A 13,728-nucleotide genomic window follows, 5' to 3' on the forward strand; every position below is an offset into this window, starting at 1 on the left:
AGTGTTAGGGCTTAACCAAGGTATTTAGTGCTTTTGCTCTTTTCATGCGCTTGCTTTTTTTATTTTTCCAAAGTATTTTTTTTATATATGTATTCTCTCCATTAAGCTTTCTAGATGATCCCTGTAGCAAACTTTAGACCAATGACTCCCAAACCAGATGATTTTAGGGCACCAGGTTTTAAAATACCCTTATAAGCTTACTAACCCGAGTAAAAAAGACTTCGAAGAGAATGAATTTTTTTTTCAAGTGCAACTTCGTCTCTAATTGCTTTCTAAATGACCCTTGTAATGAGTTTTAGGCCGATGACTCCCAAGTCAAAAAACTTTAGGACACCAAGTTTTGAGATACCCTTACAGACTTAATCACTCGAGTCATAAAGGCTTCAGAGAGAAGTTTAAATTTTTCAAATGTATATGCCTTGATTAGTGCAATGCCCCTTATCACACACTTATTCAAACAAACCGACTTTAATTTAAGAATTTTGCAGGGTTTTATCATGTTAGTCTAAGACGATCCGAACATAATTTTTTCACACATGGAATCTACATTCACATCCGCTCTTCTTACAACTGTAAAGTCACCCCCAAATTGTGCTAAACTTGGTCTAAGGATAGATAATTTAATATGGTTTAGGTAAACCATCTATGTCCAACTAGATCAACATATCCAAAGCAAGAAACAATTCATTTAATCATAATGTCAAACTCAATTCTAGTGTACTTGTAATATCAAATTTTGTAAGGTTGAGCCTCAATTAGTCTAGCATGCATCCTATCCATAGTTCATAAATCAACACCAAATCTCAAATTAAATCATTATAGTCTGCCAGACTGTCTAACCCACACAAGCACACAATTGAACAAAAGAGTTTTTTTTTCTAAATTTCTCGATTTTTTTTCTTTTGTTCGCTTTTTTTTTTAAACAAGTACACCAAAACATAAAAACATACACAAAAACAAAAACTAAAAGTTTTTCTAACCCCCAATCTTAAAATTGGCATTGTCCTCAATGTCATAAAGTATAAATAAGCACATAAAGAGGGTAGGGAAGAAAAGGAAGAAGGTACTCCCCAAATTTTTCTGTTTAATGTGTGAGGCACTATGTGTGACGATTGGATAATATTCTTCATCATGCTTTCCCTTAGATCTATGTTGGTTTGAGTGTTCCATGACATCATGTTCCTGAAAAATCAAATTTGAAAAATTAAATACAAGGAACAAGGGTTACTTAGTTCCAACAATCAAAATAATCAACAATAAATTCAAGAGCCTGAGGGCAGAAGGGATATGGGTGATGACTCCTAAAAATTGAAACATGCCTGATTCTAATGCAACCTAGTAAAGAAAACAAAACTATATGCTATGCGATACGAAAATCAAAATAAAAAGTTTGAAAATCGAGTTACCTCCCAATAATCACTTCTTTAAAGTCATTAGCTGGACTTTGTACGGCAGTTATTCTGGAACAGCTAGGTCAAGGCTTTCTTTAGTGGAGGAAAAATCTTCCACGTAGTGCTTGATACGTTGGCCATTTACTTTGAAATTTCCTTTTGTTGTATGGTGTAATTCAACTGTGCCGTAGGGAAATACCTAAGAGGCTGTAAAAGGGCCGGACCATCTAGATTTCAACTTTTCTGGAAATAGTTTAAGTCTGGAATTGTATAAAAGCACTTGATTTCCCACTCTAAAAATTCTTTGCCTGGTGTTCTTGTCATGCCATTGCTTCGTCCTTTCCTTGTAGATGGCTGTATTCTCATATGCTTCTCTTCTAAATTCTTCCAATTCATGTAGCTACAATACTCTTGTTTCTCCAGCCTTTTTGAGGTCCATGTTTAACTGCTTCAATGCCAAGTATGCTCTATGTTCAAACCTCACTAATAAGTGGCATGCTTTTTCAAAGACTATTCGATATGGGAACATCCTAATAGTTATCTTGTAAGCAGTGCGATATGCCCATAAAGCATCATCTAATTTCTTTGACCAATCCTTGCGAGATGCATTCACAGTGAGCTTTAGAATTCTTTTCAATTATCCATTCGAGGTTTCCACCTGTCCACTTGTCTGAGGATGGTAAGGAGTGGCAATTTGATGTTGTACCCCATACTTATGCAGCACTGCCTGGAATAACCAATTGCGAAAATGAGTTCCACCATCACTTATTATGGCTCTAGGTGATCCATAGCGGTTAAAGATGTGTTTTTTATGAAGTCCACCACCACCCTTGCGTCATTTGTAGATAATGCTTTAGCTTCTACCTATTTAGAGACATAATCCACTGCCACTAGGATGTACCGATTGTTGTAAGATGATGGAAAGGGACCTATAAAACCAAACCCCCAAACATCAAATATTTCAACCTCCAAAATGTTGTTAGAGTGGCATCTCCTGACGCGCGGATATGTCACCTGTTCTCTGACACTTATCACATAACCTACAGAAATTGAGGCAGTCCTTGAATAGTGTAGGCTAAAAGAAACCACATTGAAGCACCTTTGCTACTGTTTTAGTGGGGCTAAATTATCCTCCATAAGCCGAAGCATGAACCCGTGAAAGGATAGGTTTCATCTCATCCTCAGGCACACATCTCCTACTGATCTAGTCTATCTCCCTCATGCATAAATTTGGATCATCCCAACAATAAAATTTCGCTTCATGAAGTAGCTTCTTCTTCTGCTGATAGGGAGATCAGGATCTATATAGCCACTAGCTGAGTAATTAACAATGTTTGCAAACCACGGAGCCTTTCTATCTATAATAACTACACATCTGGGAAAACTTCGTTAATATCCCCATCATCTGAATCACACAGTTGCTCCAGCCTTGATAAATGATCTGCTACCTGATTTTCTATACCCTTTTTGTTGTAAATTTCAATGTCAAACTCTTACAATAACAGAACCCATCAAATCAGCCTACAAATATTTCAATGCTGTATGGTCAGTGTAGACTATCACCTTTGAACTAATCCAATAGGAACGAAATTTTTCGAAGGCAAAGACCACTGCTATCATCTATTTCCTATTGTTGCATAGTTGATTTGAGCATCCATCAAGATTTTACTTGCATAGTAGATTACATGTAACACTTTTCCTTTACATTGGTCAAGCACCGCTCCCACTGCAAAGTCACTAGCATCACACATAAGTTTAAAAGGTACATCCCAATCAGGTGATACTATCACGGGTGCAGAAGTAAACTTTTCTTTCAAAGTATTAAAGGCATTTAAGCATTCATCAAAAAAGTGAAAAGGCATATCCTTCTCCAGTAGATTACATAGAGGTTTTGTAATTTTTGAGAAATCTTGAATGAACCTTCTATAAAACCCTGCATGTCCTAAGAAACTTCTAATCCCCTTAACTGAATTAGAGGCTACAATTTTTCAATCACTTATATCTTGGCTTTGTCAACTTCAATGCCCATCGAGGAAATCCTGTGGCCTAGTACTATCCCCTCTTTTACCATGAAATAACATTTTTCCCAATTTAACACTAGGTTCATCTCTTTACATCTTTGCAATACAAAAGCCAACCGATCCAAGCAGTCATCAAATGAATCTCCAAACATAGAAAAATAATCCACAAATACCTCAATGTATTTTTCCACCATGTCAGAGAATATGGCCATCATGCACCATTGAAAGGTTGCGGGTGCATTGCATAAACCAAAAGGCATCCTTCTAAACGCAAAAGTTCCATAGGGACATGTGAAGGTTATTTTCTCCTGATCTTCTGGAGCAATAAGTATCTGATTGTATCCAGAATATCCATCCAAAAAGCAGTAATGAGAATGATCGGCCAACCTCTTAAATATTTGATCGATGAATGACAATGGAAAATGATCCTTTCTGGTTGCATTATTTAGCTTTCTGTAATCTATACATACTCTCCACCCTGTCACTAACCATGTTGGTATCAGCTCGTTGTTCTCGTTCTTCTCCACTATGATTCTACCCTTTTTTGGCACAACAAGCACTGGACTCACCCATGAACTATCATAGATTGGATAGATAATACTTGCATACAACAATTTCAGCACTTCTTTTCAGACTACTTCTTTTAAGGTTGGATTTAATCAGCGTTGTCCTTCCGCTGATGGCTTTGACTTGTCCTCTATTAAAATCTTGCGCATACAAAGAGTTGGACTAATTTCTCTGATGTCAGCTATTGTCCATCAAATTGCCGTTTTGCGCTGCTTGAGCACCTCCAACAATTTATTCTCCTCTTCCATTGTCATGTCATTTGTAATGATTACTGGAAGTGTTGTAGATTCTCCCATGTAACACCCCAAATTTTATCGACTTAAAATTTGAGGTGTTACCGATATCATTTCGTATCACATACATAAAGCGAAAATATTTAATTCGAAATTTAAAACTCTTGATTTATTTAATACTCAAATACCAAATTGAATAAACAAAATGTCGCGTAAACATAGAACATTAAACAGGATTAAATTGAAGCACATAATCCTAACAGAATTATTTTAAAAAGTTTTCTTGCAAAGTTTTTCTTTACTTGGCAACCCACGCACCGCTCAGCCACCATCCACATCGACCGTACTGATCTGAAATATTGAAATTGAAGGAGTGAGTAATTACACTCTGTAGGATACGTGCGTCCAAACAATATAATAATTTAAAACGTAAACTCATAACATTTAATACCAACATTTCGTCAAGAGCAATCGGTGATCAGTCGAAAGCCCTAATACAATTTGAGAAGACCCAAAGGCAATCTCACATTTCATTTCATTTCGTAGGGACCCGCAGGTCGAAAATTTCATTTCATTTCATAGAAACCCACAGGTCGAACATTTTATTTCATTTCATTGGACCCACAGGTCGATTAGTATTTCATGAAATAAATCACGTCAAAAACTATAATANNTTTTCGGGGTGTTACATCCCAAACATGCATAATGTAAGTGTGAAGGCAAGGGCTTTAGTTCAAAAGTGGGTGCCTTGTCCACTGAGGGTACTGGGGATGAAGGGTTGTCACCAAGAGATTCATACTGCTAATGTCTCCTTCTTATTGGTTGCTCGGAAAACTTGACAACATATTTAGCTTTTCCTATAGTTGTTGCTTTCGACTGCACAAGTTCTACCTCAAAAAGATTTGTTCGATGCTCTATCTCAAATGTATCTACCACAAGTTCTTCAAGAACATCTACTTGGTAACAAGTATCTGAAGTCAATGGATGTTTCATTGCCTTGAAAATGTTGAATATGACTTGCACATTGTCTACCTGAAGAATCATCTTTCTATCATAAACATCAATCGGTGTTCTTCCGGTAGCCAAGAAGAGTCTTCCTAAGATTAAAGGGATGTTTGAATCTTCCTCCATGTCCAAAACGATGAAGTGAGTTGGAAAAATAAATTTATCAACTTTTTCTAGCACATCTTTAATAATCCCCTTCAGTCATTTGATTAATCTGTCAGCCAGTTGCAATGAGATTGTTGTAGGTTTTGCTTCTCCCAATCCAAGAGACCTGTAAATAAAGAGGGGCATCAAATTAACACTGGCACCTAAATCACATAAAGAATGTTCAAAATAATGAGAACCAATTGTGCAAGGTATCGTGAAACGTCCTAGGTCTTTTAGTTTAGGAGGTAGCTTTTTTAATAAAATTGCACTGCACTCCTCGTTCAGGTAGACTATCTCATGTTCTTCCAGCTTCCTTTTGTTAGACAAGATCTCCTTCAAGAATTTAGCATAGCTGGGCATTTGGGCAATTGGATCTGTAAATGAAATATTGATGTCCAGTGTCTTGAAATTCTCCACAAACTTGGCAAACTGCTTGTCTAACTTCTTTCTCTGTAATCTTTGAGGGAAGGGAATTGGTGGCACATAAGCTTTCACGAGGCTGGGTATTTCTTTCCTTTTATCCTCCTCATTAGTTGGTTGTTCAGACTCTACTTTTGTCCCAGCCTCTTTACCCATTACTTCTTTATCTTTTCTGTCTAGTCTCTTCACACGTATCTCTGGAAGTTGCACTCCACTTCTAGTTGCAATAACTTGCACTTGCTCTTTTAGATTGACCATTGTGTTGCCTGGCAATGTCCCTTGTGGGCGTTTTGCAAGCTGTTGAGCTATCTGACCAATTTGAGTTTCCAGCTTCTTAATGGATGCTTGCTGATTCTGAAAGTTAGTGTCAATCTGCTAGAACACCTTGTCTGTCTTCTACATTTACTAGTTGAGCATCTCCCCTAAACTTAGTTTTTTCTCCTGTTGTGCATTGTTTGAACTGTTTCCTTGCTGATTATCTGACCATCTAATGTTTAGGTGTTGTCTCCATCCTGGGTTATACGTTTGTGAAAAAGGATTAAAATTTCGAGGGCCATTTTGAATGAAGTAGATTTGTTCCTCTGGAAAGCCCAAAGATGTGCAATTTTCTGTTAGATGATTAGCTCCGTAGTTTTTGCATGATGGACCCGCTATCACTGCATATGCTCCTTTTATTTGTGACTTCACCAACAACTCTACTTCTTTTATCAATGCTACTTTTTGGGCGTTGGTAGATGTTGTGCTGTCTAATTCATATATTTTCGCTACTTTTGGAGGCACCACTCTTTTTGATGAAAACATGGAATGAGTAGTAGCAATCAACTTAAATAGACCTATACATTGTTGCACCGATTTCCCTACAATCGATCAACTTGTAGTGGAATCTACTTGAGACTTAGACGATGGTGAAAGTCCCGTGTAGAAATACTGCACTTGATTTCCAATAGCAATCCCATGATTTGGACACTTCATCATCAATTCCTTAAATTTGTTCCATGCCTCATGATAGCTCTCTATCTCTCTATTGAAAAGTTTGAATTTAATGTCTGATTTTTGATACCTTAGCTGGTGGAAAGAACTTATTGCAGAATTTCCTAGTCAGTTCCTCTCATGTGATAATACTTCCATCAGGTTCGACATCCAGCCATTCCAATGCTGCATCTCTCAGTGTATATGGAAATAATCATAGCTTGATGGCATCCTCATTAACCCCAGGAGCATGACAATTTGGCAATTCCTGAGAAACCTTGAGATACGCTTGTTTGGATTCTCATGAGGTAACCCGTAGAATTGCAGAGTGTTACTCATCAAATTAATCCAATCAGATCGTATCTAGAAGTTGTTTACCCTAAAATCTGGATATACTATGTTAGACCGCACGGGTGCTGTTATAGGCATCAAAAAACATAGAAACTGGCAAGTTCCCTTCATTTACTTCCATTTGCTCTTGCTGTTAAGCTCTTGCAGCCATTTGTCCCATTGGTTGTATAGGGATAGGATTGTTTCAATTGTCACCCATTTGATGATGCTGTTTTTGTTTGTGTTCCCTGCATCTTCGTCTGAAGGTATGTTTTATTTTCGAATGAAACGATTCAAGATCGTCACCTTGGGCATGGAACATACAACGAACACAGTTTTCTATAAATAAAAGAAAATAAGCAAATCAAATAGCAATTAAAAATAAGATAAAAATAAAATAAAATAATAATTAATTAATTAATTAATTAAGACTAAAAATAATAGTTCTCGACAAAGGCGCCAAAAACTTGTTGTTGATTTTATCCCACAAGTGGAGAAATTATAACAAGTAGTAGAGTGGACCTTTTGAGTCCGGATTATTATTCCCACAAGAACTATATTTTAGTACTCAATTTATTATTCCTGACATCTGTTTGATGAAAATAAATAAACAAAAAATAAATTTGATAGACTGTGATTTTTAAATCTAACTACTAAAAAATTCGGGAATGCAATAGAAAACTAGTGAGAATTCAAATAATAAATGGAGATTAGGACGGAACAACTTCACCTATTGGTCACCTTTATTTCTAATATCGAGATTCATAAAACAAAAGTAGTGTTCAATCAAATTCTTCTATTGTATTCAACTTACCCCTCTCGAGTTCTTGTTTACCCTATTTAATTAGTTCAATTCCATATCTCTATGCAAATTAAATTTAATTAAACAAAATAATAGTTCTAAGAATTTCTATAAGACCACAGTAATTATTATAGGTATCTCTACACGTTATATTAATTTACTGAATTTTAATATGTGGTCTAAACAAGAATCGGCATCTCTACGTAATTATTGTTTACGAAATCATTGAATAATTGGCCAGAAACTTCAAAGCATTAAAAGCATAATTAAAATTAACACATAAAATATAAAATAACAAGAATCTCTAATAAAAGAGATAAAAGTCCCAAATAGATTACATTGTTCGCCCTAAAATTAAATTTGGCTATGCATATTAATGGAAGAAAATAATAAATCATGGAAGACATCACTAGATTAATTGACAGAATGTGAATAAATTTGCAAAGTCAATCTGCCTTTTCCTCTTGTTGCCATCTTGTCTGCATGTTGCTGTATGCTTTTTTTTTTTAGTTTTTTCTGCAACTCCAAATTCCGTGCGTGTTGCTAATCTGGCAACAAGATATTAAATTCTAGCTCTCCTTCAATTGTCATGCGCTTCTCTCTAAAATTGGCAGCCTTAATTCTCTAGAAATATATCAAATTGGCTGCATTCTTTTTCTCCCCTATTTCTGTGCATCTATTAGAGCCGCAATGTTTGACTCCAAGGTGATTCCCAATTTTTTTCAGCTAGCTCTCTCTCTCTCTCTCTCTCTCTTCCCCTGTGCATGTACATGTATATATATAATATATCCCAAACCTTGCAACAACAATTTTGACTATAAAAGGGACTCTAATTCTCTCAACCTCCTGTCTAAATGTGTATATATATAACAACCCGATAGCCACCATATTTGACTACAATTCAAAGGCTTTATTGCAATATTAGCCCTCAAGTCCTTAATCTTTCAATATAATAAATTTCAGTCCTTTATCCCTTTTATTCTTGCAACCTATGTATTCTTTGGTTCAATTCAAGTCCTTCACCTTCCAAAATATTCAATTTGACCTCCAAACATTTCAATCTTCAATTCATGGTCCGGATCAACTATTGAATTGTTACAACTTGGTTCCTAACTTTTGCATTTCGCTCTTTTTTGCTTCATTCGTTCAATTCCCTTTTCATTCATAGAATTTACCTATTAAAAAATAAGAAACAACAATTTAGGATATAATTTGTCAAAAGAACCATCAAATATCTTTATTTTAAGGTACAGATAAGTGTATAAAATACACTTATTAGTAGCCAAATGCCTCGTCATCTAATTAGTGGCGCGCATGAATCGATCAACGAGATTTCCACTATCCGTGTCCACTATCCAACAAAAGCAAAGCCAAGAGAATGGGCTTGTCAAAATTAGTGGGGAAAGAAGAACCTCTTGAGCTTGACTCTAGTCCGACTTTATGAAATGACTTGAGAGGTGAAGGATATGGGGGAATCAAAAGCCGAAAGTAAAATACCACTACTTTTAACATTATTTTACTTATTCTATGAATCAGAAGCAGGGTACTGCCCTCTTTTTGGACCCAAGGCCTGCTTCACGGGTCGATTTGGAAGGAAAACATTGTTAGATGAAGAGTTTGGCTAGGGCAGCACATCTTTTAAAAGATAACGTCGGTGTCCTAAGATAAGCTCAATGAGAATAGAAATCTTGTGTGAAACAGAAGGGTAAAAGCTCATTTGATTCTGAGTTCCAATACGAATATGAACCATGAAAGCATGGCCTAACGATCCTTTAGACCTTCAAAATTTGAAGCTAGAGGTGTCAGAAAAGTTACCATAGGGATAACTGGCTTGTGGCAGCCAAGCTTTCATAGCAACATTGCTTTTTGATCCTTCGATGTCGGCTTTTCCTATCATTGTGAAGCAGAATTCACCAAGTGCTGGATTGTTCACCCACCAAGAGGGAACGTGAGCTGGGTTTAGACCATCGTAAGATAGGTTAGTTTTAGCCTACTAATGACAGTATCACAATAGTAATTGAACCTAGTACGAGAGGAACCATTGATTCGTACAATCGATCATTGTGCTTGGTTGAAAAGCCAGTGGCACGAAGCTATAGATTATGACTGAACATCTCGAAGTCAAATTTTGGGTTAGAAGCGATGCATGCACCCGTCATCCACTTGCTAACCTGTAGTAGGGGCCTTACGGTCCCTAGGGGCAAATGTCGTTGGCCAAGTCCTCTTAGCGTACATGCTGTGTTGGTTGCCTTGAAGTACAATTTCCATTGAATGATGGGTAGAATCCTTTGCAGACCACTTAAATACATGACAGGGTATTGTAAGCAGTAGAGTGGCCTTGCTGCCACGATCTATTGAAATTCAATCCTTTGTTGCTCCGATTCATCCCTCTCCTTCTGTTCTTCCCAATCGAAATTTTCTTTATCCAGGAATGCTTTAAGGCTAGAATGCCCATGGTCCTTGATATTACTTTTCAATGCCCAAGTGTGGAGGGACAGAAACCCATGTACAGTAATGCATAGCATCGAAGATGTTACGAGCCTCTACGCTAAAGTTGATGCAGTGGACACAAAATAAGTGATGTTAAGTTTGGGTGCCCGATCTACCGCCTTGGTATGATTGCGATGTGCTTTTGTGTGCTTTTGATATGCCCATGTGTTCCTGCATTGTGCCTGAGTTGCTCTCTTCATGTACATGCGATGTCCATTAGTTGTTGTACTGAATTTAGGTGCATGAGATGTTCCTTAGCTTGCCTGGTGTGCCTGTAATGGGCATCGGTATGAACTACTTGCTACCTACGTGTGCCAACATCCTTTACATGGACGGCACTCAGTGCTGCCTTCATGTGCCCACGTCCCATGCTACCTTCGCGTGCATGAAAATATGCCTTTGTCTGCCTACGTCCCTAACATTACCTACAGACCGTGGTGCCTAAGTGTGCCTAAAAATTAGGCTTCATACCTACCACTGCCAGGATGCGTCCGGAACATGGCGTACACACCATGTCCCAAAACTACTCGAGAACGTACCTGCATCCCTAGTATGGCCTGCGCACCGTGTTACCTTCGTATGCCTAAAAATCATGCTTTGTCTCTGCCACAGCCAAGATGCATCCAGGACATGGCCTGCACACCTTGCCACGAAAACTACCTAGAAATGCTCGAGAATGTACCTGCACATTGTGCTATTTCCATGTACCTGTAAATCAACCTATGTCCCTACCATGGCTAGGATGCATTCGGGACATGGCCTGCACACCGTGCCCCAAAAATTGCCTAGAAATGCCCGAGAAAATACTTGCATCCTTGATATGGCCTGCACACCGTGCTACCTCCATGTACTTGTAAATCAGCCTACGTCTGTGCCGTGGCCAGGATGCGTCTTGGACATGGCCTGCACACCATGTCCCAGAAACTGCCTAGAAATGCCTGAAAATTAGGCTATGTCCGGACTGCATCCTAGACATGGATTGCACACCATGTCCGAAAAACTGCCTAAAAATGCTTGAAAGTTTGCCTGCATCCCTACCACGGTCGGGATGCTTCCCGGATATGACCTACCCACCGTGTCCTAGAAACTGCTTAAAAATGCCTGAAAATTTGCCTGTGTCCCTGCCATGGCCAGGACGCATTGTGGACATGGCCTGCACACCGTGTCCCAAAAGCTACATAGAAATGCCTTAAATTAGGCTGCATCCCTGATGCGTCCTAGACATGGCCTGCACATCGTGTCTCAGAAACTACCTAGAAATGCCTGAAAGTCAGGCTGTGTCCCTACTGTGGCTAGGACGCATCCCGGAGATGGCGTGCACATCGTGTCCAGAAACTGCCCAGAAATGCCTGAAAATCAGGCTGCATCCTTACCGTGGCCATGACGCGTCCCGAACATGGCCTGCACACCGTGTCCCAGAAATTGCCTAAAAATCCGGTTGCGTCCTGGACATGTCCTGCACACCATGTCCCAAAAATAGGCTGGAAATGCCTGAAAATTAGGCTGAGTCCCTGTCACGATCAGGACGCGTTCCGGACATGGCCTGCACACCGTGCCCACAAACTGCATAGAAATGGATAAAAATTAGTCTGTGTCCCTGCCGTGGCTCGAACGCATCTTGGACATGGCTTTCACGTCATGTCCCAAAAACTACCTAGAAATGCCTAAAATCAGGCTGCATCCTACCACGTCCTGAACATGGCCTACACATCGTGTCCCAGAAACTGTCCAGAATGCCTCAAAACATGCCTGCATCCCTGACATGACCTGCACACCATGCTGCCTTTGTGTGCCTGAAAATCTGCCTGCATCCCTGCCGCAGCCACGGTGCGTCTTGGACATGGCTAGCACACCATGTCCCTGAAACTGCCTAGAAATGCCTGAAATTTAGGCTGTGTCCTGGCCACGTCCTGGACTTGGCCTGTACACTGTGTCCATAAACTACTTAGAAATGCTCGAAAGTGATGCTACGTCCTTGTAACGACATCCCGGACACGGCCTGCACACCGTGCCCAAAAGCTACCTAGAAATGCCTAAAAATCAGGCTGCTTCCCTACCGTGGCCTGGATGCATCCCGAACATGGCCAGCACACCTGTCTCAGAAACTGCCTAGAAATGCTAGAAATCAGCTGCATCCTGGACATGTCCTGCACATCGTGCCCTAGAAACTGCCTAGAAATGCTAGAAATCAGCTGCATCCTGGACATGTCCTGCACATCGTGCCCTAGAAACTGCCTAGAAAATGTCTGAAAATCATGCTACATCCCTGCCACGGCCAGGACGTGTCTCGGACATGGCCTGCACATCGTGCCCACAAACTACCTAAAAATACCTGAAAATCAGGCTGCCTCCCGGACTTGGCCTGCACACCGTATCCCAAAACTGCCTAGAAACTCCTAAAAATCAGGCTACTTCCCTACTGTGGCCAGGGCGTGTCCTGAACATGGCTTGCACACCGTATCCCAAAAATTGCCCAAAAATGCCTGGGAACGTGCATGCATCCCCAACATGGCCTGCACATCGTGCGGCCTTCGTGTGATTAAAAATCTGCATGCATGCTAGCCACGACAAGAATGTGTCCCAGACATGGCCAACACACCGTGTCCCAAAATCTGCCTAGAAATGCTTGAAATTCAAGTTGTGTCCTTGTCGCGTCTGGACATGGCCTACACACCGCGTCTAGAAACTGCCTAGAAATGCCTGGAAATTAGGTTGTGTCCCTATCATGGCCAGGATGTATCCCAGACATGACCTACACTTCATTTCCAAAAACTGGTTGAAAATGCCTGAAAATCAGGCTGTGTCCCTTTCGTGGCCCGGACGCATCTCAAACATGGCCTGCACACCGTGTCCTAGAAACTACCTTGAAATTCCTAAAATCAGGTTTCGTCTTGGACATGTCCTGACACTGTGTTCCAAAAATTGCCTAGAAATGACTAAAAATCAGGCTATGTCCCTGTTGCGGCCAAGACGTATCCCAGACATAGCCTGCACACTGTGCCCACAAACTGCTTAGAAATGCCTAAAAATCTGGCCGTGTCCTGGAAATGGCCTGCACACCGTGTCCCATAAACTGCCCAAAAATGTCGAAAAATCAAGCTGCGTCACTAATGCGTTCTGTACATATCCTGTACATCGTATCCCAAAAACTACCTAAAAATGCCTGAAAATCAGGCTGCTTACCTGCTGTGGCCAAGACACGTCCTGGACATCACCTGCATACCATGTCCATGAAACTGCCCAGAAATGCCTGGAAACATGCCTGCGTCCCTGACATGGCCTAGACACTGTGTTGCCTTTGTGTGCCTAAAAATCAGCTTGCGTCCTCGCTGTGGCCAGGACGCATTGGACAT

The 13,728-nt window shown here is 39.9% G+C and overlaps 1 protein-coding gene and 1 pseudogene across 1 annotated transcript; both read right to left on the reverse strand.

Annotated features, from left to right (window-relative positions):
* Positions 1–5,418: 5,418 nt before the first annotated feature.
* Positions 5,419–6,585, reverse strand: LOC111384405. The gene is made up of 3 exons (XM_023008679.1): positions 6,235–6,585; positions 5,634–6,138; positions 5,419–5,525 (listed from the first exon to the last, which is right to left on the reverse strand). The coding sequence occupies exons 1-3, from the start codon at positions 6,583–6,585 to the stop codon at positions 5,419–5,421; spliced, it is 963 nt and encodes a 320-aa protein (XP_022864447.1).
* Positions 6,586–9,312: 2,727 nt separating this feature from the next.
* Positions 9,313–9,782, reverse strand: LOC111384412 (annotated as a pseudogene).
* Between the last annotated feature and the right edge of the window lie 3,946 nt (positions 9,783–13,728).

The sequence above is a fragment of the Olea europaea genome, unplaced genomic scaffold (assembly GCF_002742605.1).
Source record: "Olea europaea var. sylvestris unplaced genomic scaffold, O_europaea_v1 scaffold291, whole genome shotgun sequence".
Lineage (NCBI taxonomy): Eukaryota > Viridiplantae > Streptophyta > Magnoliopsida > Lamiales > Oleaceae > Olea > Olea europaea.

Excerpts from the sequence above, each read along its gene's own strand:
- LOC111384405 (XM_023008679.1), bottom strand. The coding sequence starts at position 6,585 with ATGTTTTCATCAAAAAGAGTGGTGCCTCCAAAAGTAGCGAAAATATAT. Across the intron at positions 6,139-6,234 it reads AAGGAAACAGTTCAAACAAT|AATCAGCAAGCATCCATTAA; the intron begins GCACAACAGGAG and ends ACTAACTTTCAG. Across the intron at positions 5,526-5,633 it reads CTACCTGAACGAGGAGTGCA|GTGCCAGTGTTAATTTGATG; the intron begins GTGCAATTTTAT and ends TATGTGATTTAG.